The 11,124-nt window shown below is 51.3% G+C and overlaps 1 protein-coding gene across 1 annotated transcript; it reads left to right on the plus strand.

Annotated features, from left to right (window-relative positions):
- The first annotated feature begins 280 nt into the window (after nucleotides 1-280).
- On the plus strand, nucleotides 281-10,725 carry dclre1a (DNA cross-link repair 1A (PSO2 homolog, S. cerevisiae)). The gene is made up of 9 exons (XM_036544241.1): nucleotides 281-1,016; nucleotides 1,554-2,876; nucleotides 3,520-3,653; nucleotides 4,316-4,434; nucleotides 5,556-5,699; nucleotides 6,060-6,205; nucleotides 7,864-8,018; nucleotides 8,837-8,978; nucleotides 10,445-10,725. The coding sequence occupies exons 1-9, from the start codon at nucleotides 386-388 to the stop codon at nucleotides 10,633-10,635; spliced, it is 2,985 nt and encodes a 994-aa protein (XP_036400134.1). The 5' UTR covers nucleotides 281-385; the 3' UTR covers nucleotides 10,636-10,725.
- Nucleotides 10,726-11,124: the final 399 nt, after the last annotated feature.

Below are 11,124 nucleotides of genomic sequence, written 5' to 3' on the forward strand. Positions count from 1 at the left end.
TTTTGACATATCGATGCTTTTTGTCGGTGACAAAATTACAAACGAAGGGGAAAAATAATGAGTAGAAACTGCTGACATTAAATTGGGAATAGATTCGTGATTGTACTGGCGGTAAGTCTGCAGAGCTGCTAAGCTTGCATGGCAGGGCAGGTAGCTGTTTAGCTAACGGGCATCTAGCTATCTTATTAGCTAAATATCACATTTATGTAGGTACAAACGTCAACATAGAATACATTCTAGTTTTTAAACTTTTTGTCTAGTTATTACTGTAGAAAAAGAAGCCAAATGGAGACAAGCCGGCAAAGACTGTCAACAGCTATGTTAGCTAGCTGTGACCAATGTTATGAAACGTTAGTCCTGGTTTTGGTGTAAATTAACTGTCTAAATGCGTTTAGCTAGTTATTTCAACTGTATGTATCGCTTGGAGAGGCCTGATTTTGAGGAGAAAGGCAACGATCTGAAGCACGCCTCGTACGGATTTCTTTCACAAATGTTTGACAGTGTTCTATACCAAGACTTTCAGTCGTTAAACTGCCAGATTTCTGCAAACACCAGAGGGTATTTTCCAATGTCACAACACGACTCCGAGAATGACATATGGGAGTACAAATCTCTCCGAAAAATAAAAAAATCAAATACCCACACATCCAATAAACAAAACGCGAAAGAACACAAGACGCAGAGGAAACCCGCTACCGGCGGGCGATCTGAGAAGAAGCTGAATGATCAGAAATGTAAACAGCAACCAAAGAACAGCAAAACCGGAAAGGCTCAGAACGAAGACGGAGATGCGGGAGTTGGAGCACCGCCTGAACTGCTTCCCTCCGCTCCCCTGGATCCCTCCCCAATCAAAGCCAGTAATCGACCTGCTTTCCAAAACTCCCAGTTAGAAAAATCACATGCTTCCACAGAGGAATACTGTCCTAGCTGCCAGATGCCCTTTTCCATATTGCTGGTGCAGTCACCGCGCTGGCACGTCTCAGAGTGCCTGGATACGCTTGGGAAGGACCGCGAAGGTAATCACGGACACGTACACAGTCATCCATTTGGCTTTTGAATTTAAGAGGCATGTCATAGGCCACCAGCTGAACAGCTTGCAATGACTTTATTTCACACTGTACATCAGAGCTACTCAACCTGGGTCCTCTTGGGTTGTCTGCGGGCTCTCTTTTCAGACAGGTGGTTAGGTGCATCCAGGTACAACCAAGGGTACTGTTTTTTGTCACTCCACAGTGTGGAGAGTGGTTTTGTTCTAAAGAGAACTGGAGATGGTGCAGGAGCACAGCTCACTAGGCCTGGAGTTGAGTAGCACTGTCTTAACTTAAGATTTGCTCCTCTTTCTGTTTTTTGGAATGGGTAAGGTGAGGGGCCCGCTCTCGGGTGCAAACAGCAGCATCCTGATGTGGGACTCAACCTCACAACCCTCTGGGCTCAGAGTCCAATGTCCTTACATTTGTTGGAAGATAAAGCGTTGCAGAGAGGTGAAACTTGGTGGACATAAAATGTTTTAATCCTAAGTATTTTCTTTCTGTTTATTTCCATGCCGCAAGCAGAATGCCCAGATGGTTTGAAGTGTTCCTCCACCATTCCGAGCCACTACAGGAAGTACAGCCACTTCCTGCTGGCTCACAGCCGAGCGACCAGTGAGGGGCTGGGCCTCAGCCTGGACTTCTTACAGGACAATTCATCCAGTGTCTCAGCCCCCTCGAGCCTAAGCCTCTCCCCTAGTGCAGACCAGGGGGGGCCGGCTCGTACCCCAGCCTCGGCTCTCTCCAATGCACTGCTGCTGCTCAAATCCCCTGCTCCGCAGGACATTAAGAAGAAGAAGGGCTGGTCTCCCGTCGTCAAGGGGCGGAAAACTCCAAGCAGGGAGCAGGAGGGCGGGGCCAGTGTCAGCAGTGCAGCCGAGGCGCGTCAGGAAAATCTGAAGGCAGAGCCCTCCTGGCCCTCCCCGGTCCCGTCCCCCTCTGGCTCTCACTCCAGCAGGAGTGAAATCTCCTACTCCCCCCTCTCCGCTCACCCCGCAGGTGTAGAGGCACTCCGCGGAGAGGCTGCACCCACCCGGAGATCTCTGTCGTTTGACGGTGTGGTTGGTAAGGAAGGGAGTGATGACTCCATTGCACTGTACAGTGATGAGGATCTGAGCGGCGATGACCTGTTAGATGAGCTCCTGACCCAGTCGGAGAGTGAGGACAAAGGCCAGGGAGGAAGCCCTTCCTCAGAGGCCCAGGCGACATCAATTACCTCGTTAGTGCCCTGTGTTGACGAGCTTAACGAGCACTGTGCAGGTGCTGCAGGGTCAGGTGGAGGTGAGAAAGGAGAGGTGCTCTCCCAGCAGCTGCGGTCTCCGCAGTGTGCGGTGCTGGAACAGCTGCGGAAGCGTTTATGCAGTGCAGGTGAGAGCAGCGGCTGGGACGTGTGCTCAGGTAGCGCAAAACAGGACCCCACAGCGCGGGAACAGTTGCCATCGACCACACAGGCCTCTGCTCAGAAACCCCCCAGAGCCATGGCTCCCCGCAGGCCCCAGGCCTCCGCGGGGCTGAAGCAGACTGACATCGGGGTATTCTTCGGCCTGAAGCCGCTGCAGCAGAAGGAGGCCGAGGCGGGGAGCGGCACAGCTAAAGAGAACCCCCCACAGCGCCCCCTGGCTGCCGGGGGTGACGCAGGTGTCCGGGTGAACGGCGGCAGGAGGCAGAGGAAGAGAAAGGCTCCCAGTCGCTCCAGTGAGTCTGAAGTCCTGGGCGTCGAGGGAGAAAGCACTAACCCGACTCCGCAGGAGGAGAAGAGGGGGAGAGGAGGGCGAAGGAGGTGGAGAAGGAGGGAGGAGGATGGCTCTGAACCACCCAAACGCTGTCCTTTCTACAAAAAGATCCCAGGTGAGTTTCTGTGGCTACACCCCTGAGTATGTGCAGTGTAGCTTTGGATGTGGCAGTATTGGTGCTCTGCAGGGTTTCCCAGCCCTGGCCCAAGGGGCTCCACCGCAGAGTGCTGCTCAGAGGCTGTTTGGCTTTGTTGCTGAGTTTGAATGCTGATGAGTGTTGATTCTTTGACAGTAGTACAGTTCTCTATGGGGGGCTTTGTTTTAATGGTGTTTGTTTTACCAGAGAGGTACAGGTAAAGGTTGTCAGCTTCAGTTCATGTCAACCACTTAAGCTAACTAGTAATGCAATTTGGTTTCTTGATCAGGTAGACAATTAGACATTTCAAGGCCAAGAGTCTTTTCCTTACTGCAGTCACACATCCATCAACTTCCATCAACACTCTTACTCTTTCCAACATGAAATGAGCATTATGCCAACTCTTGATAGGATGTGTGATCAAAAGGTGGAAATGTGAACCTCACTCCTAATGGGAGGGTAGCACCAGGTCCTGCTGGTGTGATTTGGTTCCACTCAACTGTGTAGTTTTTTCCTGATACTCCTGTTGCCTGGAGCTCTTTGGTGATCGGGGTTTCTGTATTTCTGTGTGTGGAGCTGCTGTGGTTATTGGAGTCACTGCGTTTCTCTGTGTCTCCTGCAGGTACGCGCTTTGCTGTGGACGCGTTTCAATACGGCACCATAGAGGGCGTCAGCGCGTACTTCCTCACCCACTTCCACTCGGATCACTACAGCGGCCTGAAGAAGAGCTTCAGCCAACCCATCTACTGCAACAGAGTGAGTCCGTTACAGTGGAGTAAGACCGCTTTACTGCAGCTGTGAAACCGCTTTACTGCAGCGGAGTGGGTCTTTACTGCGGTAATGAAACCGTTTTACTGCAGCAGAGTGGGTCTTTACTGCAGCAGAGTGGGTCTTTACTGCAACGGAGTGGGTCTTTACTGCGGTAATGAAACCGCTTTATACTGCAGCAGAGTGGGTCTGTACTGCAGCAGAGTGGGTCTTTACTGCAACGGAGTGGGTCTTTACTGCGGTAATGAAACCGCTTTATACTGCAGCGGAGTGGGTCTTTACTGCAGCAGAGTGGGTCTTTACTGCAACGGAGTGGGTCTTTACTGCGTTAATGAAACCGCTTTATACTGCAGCGGAGTGGGTCTTTACTGCGGCAGAGTGGGTCTTTACTGCTGCAGAGTGGGTCTTTACTGCGGCGGAGTGGGTCTTTACTGCGGCAGAGTGGGTCTTTACTGCGGCGGAGTGGGTCTTTGCTGCGGCGGAGTGGGTCTTTACTGCGGCGGAGTGGGTCTTTACTGCGGCGGAGTGGGTCTTTGCTGCGGCAGTGAAACCGCTTTGCTGCAGGGCGCAGCAGGGGGTGTTGGGTAAGGAGCTGGGTGCGGTATTGGCCGTTCCTGGTCGCTGTGATTGACAGGTGTCTATGGTGTCAGATCACAGGTAACCTGGTGAAGAGCAAGCTGCGTGTGGAGGAGCAGTACATCCACATCCTGCCCATGAACACCGAGTGCACTGTGGAGGGAGTCAGAGTCGTCCTGCTGGACGCCAACCAGTGAGTACAGACCGCTCCTACACACCCAAATCACCCCAACACCCCCAACCAGTGAGTACCGACCACCCCGACACACCCAGATCACCCCGACACCCCCAAGCAGTGAGTACCAACCACCCCGACACCCCCAATCACACTGACACCCCCAACCAGTGAGTACCGACCACTCCTACACACCCAAATCACCCTGACACCCCCAACCAGTGAGTACCGACCACCCTGACACCCCCAATCACCCCGACACCCCCAACCAGTGAGTACCAACCACGCCGACACCCCCAATCACACTGACACCCCCAACCAGTGAGTACCGACCACTCCTACACACCCAAATCACCCTGACACCCCCAACCAGTGAGTACCGACCACCCTGACAGCCCCAATCACCCCGACACCCCCAACCAGTGAGTACCAACCACCCCGACACCCCCAATCACCCTGACACCTCAAACCAGTGAGCACCGACCACCCCGACACCTCCAATCACCCTGACACCTCAAACCAGTGAGTACCGACCGCCCCAATGCCCCCAACTGCCCCAACACACCCAAGCAGCAAGTACCGACCGCCCCGACACCCCAAATCACAGCGACACCCCCAACCAGTGAGTACCAATCACCCAGCACCCCCAATTAGGAAGGTCAGTAATCATAGTAGTGGTGGCGCTGACACAGATCAGAGAGCATCAGTCTCTCGCAGTCCCGCGCACCACTGTGATCTATGCCTGTGAGCGTGCAGTAGAGGCCTGTGCTCAGACTGAATGCTGGGGACAGGTCTGTGGTGCTGCAGAGTGCAGCTCTGACTGCTAGAGGTGCAGTGTCTGATACCAGCTAAACACTGATTTCATTGGTCAGAGCACTGTCTCAGCACAGACTGCTAATGTGGAGAGGGCACCCACTCAATGTTCCTGGTGGGAAAGAAATGCTATATTTAATGCTCACACTGTGAACAGGCCTCAGTGTGTCAGAAGCCCCGAGTGACTCTGCTCATAATGAAGCCTATTTTAGGCTACAGTAAATGCAGTCCACGCACTTGAGCAGGCTGATGGTGACGTCCTCCTGGTCTGAGGGGTCTGAGGGGATCAGCAACAGACCCTCTGTGACCCCCCCTTCCTCCCTCAGCTGCCCCGGGGCCGCCATGCTGCTCTTCCTGCTGCCCGGGGGCCAGACGGTTTTGCACACGGGAGACTTCCGCGCCGACCCGTCCATGGAGCGCTTCCCAGAACTGCTGGGCCACAGAGTGCACACGCTGTACCTGGACACCACGTGAGTGCACACCTGCAGCCCCTCACCCGCAGCCCCTCACCTGGCCCACCGTCACCCTTCCCACTCTGTGGCGGGGCCTGTCGGGGGTTCTGATTGGCTGGTAATTTGTGGTACTCTGGCCTTAACTTTGAATAAGGAGTTTAAATGTTTTTTTTTTATGTGTTATGATTTTGGATGCTACTGAAATTAAAAAGAAATGAAAGAAAAAGGAAGAAAGGGGGGAAAAACAAAACAAAAAAAACCTTGCATGAATCTGCTATGTTAAGTTCCAAAGTAGTTAAACTAACGTTTTACCTTTCTGTCTGATAATGTGGCTTGCCCTTTGACCTTTCTGTCTTGTATCCTGTGTCATCCCTGCAGGTACTGCAGTCCTGAGTACTCCTTCCCCTCCCAGCAGCAAGTCATCACCTTCGCCGTCAACACGGCCTTCGAGCGTGTGGCCCTCAACCCCCGCACGCTGGTGGTGTGCGGCACCTACGCGGTGGGGAAGGAGAAGGTGTTCCTGGGTGAGTGTGCGCCCGGCGGAGCCCTGGGGAGGGGCGGAGGGGAGAGTATGCAGGGGGGAGCTCGAGGGCTGGGCGGTCTCACGCTCTGGCTTACAGTTCACACTTTTGGCCTCCTGTCCCAGCCTGAAGCACCCACAGGCCCCCTGGACGGTTTCTTGCACCCATCTGAGATGTTGGCCATTCAGGGTGGGATGGGGGGGATCTCTGTGTAACCTCTGTTTTGTGTTCTGCTGCTGTCGTCCTCCTTTACCTGTGCATGCTCAAAAATGTGGCCTGGTTCTCTGCCTGGTTCTCGTCCTATCAGAGTGAGCGCGGCAGAACGCACGCTCTGACTGGCTGCTGCTGTGCTGTTAATCTCTGCAGGGAGAGTGGAGACAGTGGTGTCAGGTGTCAGTCTCTGTTGTACTCTCCCTGCCCCTCCGTCACATTCAAGATGTAGCACATACCAGTACTTTTATTTGGGTGGCTGTTTCCTGTTTCCCTAGTGTAGGGAAACTGCTCACCGCTATAGTGTTCAGGCCTTTGCGCTCTTGCATACGCAGATTGGAATGAGTGTGTCTGTGGTTGTGTGCTGAATGCCATGCGCTGTGATGTCATAGCTTGTCTACAGCTCCCGTAGAGGTGAGTGAGAACCTGGGAGTGTTTTCAGCGTAGACTTCCCTGCTAGACAGGAGAGCACAGTGCCCGCCAGTGTTTGACTGAGGCATGATGCAAGTGGTTTACACTCTGAAGTGGATCGGCATTCATTTTTCACTCCATGACCACAGGACCGAGCTGATGAGGGCCAGACTGCAGCCTAAAGTATGTGAACAGGACCCCTAATGTGCATCTCTGGTCCTGGTGCAGGCATAGCGGAGAGTAAGATCGACTTTCCCCTCACTCTGTCCTGGAGTGACCCGTTCATTCTGCCTGTCCGGGCCTCCCCTGGTCCTGGCTGCTCTGCCTTCGGGTGGGTTCACTCCCCTGTGTTTAGAGGGGCTCCCCCTTATTTCCTGATCCCATTTCTCTCATGTCCTCCTACAGAATCTCCTGGGGGAAATGTCTCCCACGTGGGTTTGCAATCAGGGAGGCTAGAGCACCCGCAGACGGGCCATGTTACCACTCAGCCTGTATCTATGTGGAAGGTTTAAATAAATAATTTAATACATTTATAATTTAATACGAGTTTCAATTATTAATGTATTTATGAAGCGTGTTAGTTTTGTTGCATATCTGAAACCTTGTCAAAGCATTTGGTCACACAAAGCAAGTACAAATTAATTAGCTGGGCCTTGTGAGGCTGGTAGGTGAGGGATTAAATCCACTTTCCCTGAGTTAGACTTTCAGTGGCCCAGAATGCCCTTTCAGATGTGGGACAGAGAGGCCTCTGAGAGGGCTTGTGCTACACTGCCCCCTGGTGGAGACTGTAGTCTAAACCAACAGTGTTGCATTTCTGTCTTGCCATGCTGTGTATGCTGGGATCCTCCTAGTAAAATGTATAAATGGGCCTGTTTACATCAGGTTTACTCAGGTGCTTGCCAAGTGCAGTGCATTGTGGGTAATGCCTCAGGGGAAATGCTGTAGTCTTGAGTCTTCTGTTGATCTGATCAGCCCCAACCCTATGTCTGCGTTTGTGTGTATGTGTGTGTATATATGTGCATGTGCCTGTTGTTTTGCAGCTCTAGCAGAGGTTCTGGGATGCAGGATCAGCATGTCCCGGGACAAGTTTAACACCATGTGCTGCCTGGAGTCAGACCGGATCCGCCAGCTCATCACCACTGATTGGAACGCTGCCCAGATCCACCTCCTACCCATGATGCAACTCAACTTCAGGGTGGGTCCTGTTGGAAGCAGAGCTGGGGTCAGGGTGGGTTCTAATAAAACTGGCACTGGGGTTAAATTGGGTTGCGTTAGAACCAGAGCTGGGGTCAGAATTGGAATATGTTGAAGTATATAACAGATGCATATGCACTGATGAGCCTTGCTGTGAGGTGCTTGGCTGAACACTCTGAGCGTAAGTACTGTGTAGGCTGTGTCAATGGATGCTCTGTGAGCTGTCAGCTGTGAAAGGCATCATGGGTATAATGGTAAATATGGACAGAAATGCTGCCAGTTTCCACTGAGTGCCCCCCCCCCCCCCTTACTGAGGCAGTGAGTCAATAAAAAGCTTTTTTTTAAGGAGGGGAAAAACAAAGGAAGAAAAATAAACCAGTACTCTGTAAACACCAGTTTCCTGCAGGCCCCTGGAAAGTGATTATTTCTGTATCGTTTTGTATGCTGAAATGAGTATCTTATGAAATTTATAGCTGCTGTAAACTGGTCAGATATGTGTAGATATGAGTCTAATCTGACATTTGACGCAGCTTTGTGGGGTCGTTTCCTATAATCCTCCTCTAATCTCCAAGAAGGCAGTATAATTCATTTGTGTTTTACAACCAATCGTATAATTAGCAGATCTTCCAGTTGCCTGCATTCCTAGGTGACCTGTGCCGTTTGTAATGTTAGGAAACGCAGAAAACCCTTGTGCAGATTGTTTTATTAGATTTGGTGTGTTACCTCATCTTGACCCGACTCTGTTGTCTCCTCATTGGGTTGCCTGTGGTCGAGCCTCTGTCCCTCTCCAACACTAACTGCTGTCCTGCTGCCTGCCAGAGTCTGCAGGCTCACCTGAGGAAGTTCTCTGCCACATACGACCAGATTCTGGCCTTCAGGCCCACGGGCTGGACATTCAACAGCCAGGCTGGAGGTGTGGAGGACCTCCAGCCAGAGGTTCAAGGGAACATCAGCATCTATGGTACGTGGATGGGAAACACTGGTATCTAGGCATATATCACCACCAGCTGCATGCTGTTCATCTATGGTGTGTGGGGATCTATATGTGGAAATGAGAGTTCAGCATCTATGGTACCCGTCTGTGAAATGTCAGTGTCTTTGGTAAAGAAATTAGCAGTGAAAACTTGGACAGTTTTAGGGATTACTAATAACCAAGGTGTAAAGCTCTGCAGGTTATTTTTTTAAGTGAGTTACAGTGAACAGTCACTCTGGTTAGTTGTGGATACAGCTGAGTTTTGTGGTGTTTCTAGTGTTTCTTGAGGACACAGTTAAGCTGTCACAGCCCTGCGTTTATAACTTAATATCACTCCGAGGTGCTAAAGCTGCAAGCGTGGTACCCAAAGGTTTCAGGTTTGGCTCCCAGGTGGACGCAGGGTGGTACCCTTTAGCAAGGTAAACTAGATTATGCAACGCTGCAGGTAAATCTCCCGAGCAAATAAATGTGTACTGAGCAATGCTGTTACTGGAAGTCCTGTATAACAGTCTCAGATATCGCTAAGGAAAGTGCTGATTGTGAATTTGATACACTGGAAGATTAATAAACCATCATCAGAAGTAAAGCTCACAATATCAGCCTGGCCGCCCCCCAGCCTCCCATTTCCTCATTTTTCCACCGGCGTGTCGGATTATTCGGCACACGTATTGTGTTCCAGCCTTGTTCTTAGCAGACGGTGACTTGAGACAGTTGACTTCCCGGTGAAAATGCTGAATATCTTAATAACGACGGCGAATTCAGCGCAGCGTAGCGGAATCGGAGGGCGACCTCCCGCCCCGCAACGCGGTGCTGACTGCCGCGCTGAAAGAGAGGCTTTCATTTCCACACATCAGCAGTCTGGACCCGCAGTGAGCCGCTCCTCTCACAGAGCCCAGGGTCACTTTCACTCAGCCTGCTCCACCTGTAACCTCTCAGACACACACCCGAACTACCATCCTCTTCAGTGTTAAGAAAATGCTCGATAGCTCGACTGCTGGTTCGTACAGATCGTCTTGTCTCCAGTATCGTGTTTAATCTGGCTCTGTATCTTGGGGAGATGACTGTCTCTCAATTTGCTGTGTGGTTGGAAACCAGCATCAGACCCATATGATACTTATTCCCATTGTATACATTACATATTTTCTAGACTTAGAACAAGAAAAAGGCTCTGGAATAGGTTCCCTGACAATAAAAAAGTTGCCAAAGCGTTTTTTTTTTTTTTTTTTTCCAAACCCTATTGGAAAAATATTTTTTACACGTTAAGTTTTAGTTAACTTGTTACTGTGCACCTGAGTGTGTGGTCAGACTGTGCAGTTGTGTTCCTGAGTTACCCAGTGCATGATTAGACGGTGCGGTCGTGTTCCCGTGTTACCTAGTGCATAGTCGGACCGTGCGGTTGTGTTCCTGTATAGCTGAGTGTGTGCTCAGAACGTGCGGTCATGTTCCGGTCGCAGGCATCCCCTACAGCGAGCACAGCAGCTACCTGGAGATGAAGCGCTTCGTGCAGTGGCTGCGGCCGCTGAAGATCATCCCCACGGTCAATGTGGGCAGCTGGAGCAGCAGGAAGGCCATGGAGCGCATCTTCAGCGAGTGGGACGCCGAGGCCAGGGGCGGGGGCGCCGAAAAGCCCGCAGGGAGGAGCTGAAACCCCCCGCCAACCTCCACCCCCCCCCAGCCACCCACCTGTGCCGCACTGCCTCCTGCTCAGAACGGCCGACGCAGTAGGCTCTGCACTCATCCCAAGCTTCGACAGGATGGGGCCCCAGCGGGGGCCGCCGGCTGCAGTACAGAACCACCGTGTTTGGGGACCCAGTCCATTTCAAAGTGGTGCTTTTAAGTGTTAATGTTAATAATAAATAACTTTTTTATGAACAAAAAGGATATGCTGTAGTGTTGCAATAACATTGCCATAGAATTTCATATGAAATTTATGTGGTGAATTTAAATATTAAAATAAATGGTTACTAACAGTTTGCCAAGTTACTCATTTGTACTTAAAGCACTGTACGTGTGTGTGTGTGTGTGTATGCATGCATACATGTGAAGGGAAATGGTGCATTAGCAGCTGCAGTGTTTTTTCTGGTAGAGATGAGCAGTAGATTCTGGTTGCTATAAGAATATTTTAGTTAAAATC

This window comes from Megalops cyprinoides, chromosome 1, assembly GCF_013368585.1.
Source record: "Megalops cyprinoides isolate fMegCyp1 chromosome 1, fMegCyp1.pri, whole genome shotgun sequence".
NCBI classification, from domain to species: Eukaryota; Metazoa; Chordata; class Actinopteri; order Elopiformes; family Megalopidae; genus Megalops; species Megalops cyprinoides.

Excerpts from the sequence above, each read along its gene's own strand:
- dclre1a (XM_036544241.1), top strand. The coding sequence starts at position 386 with ATGCGTTTAGCTAGTTATTTCAACTGTATGTATCGCTTGGAGAGGCCT. Across the intron at positions 1,017-1,553 it reads GCTTGGGAAGGACCGCGAAG|AATGCCCAGATGGTTTGAAG; the intron begins GTAATCACGGAC and ends TGCCGCAAGCAG. Across the intron at positions 5,700-6,059 it reads ACGCTGTACCTGGACACCAC|GTACTGCAGTCCTGAGTACT; the intron begins GTGAGTGCACAC and ends TCATCCCTGCAG.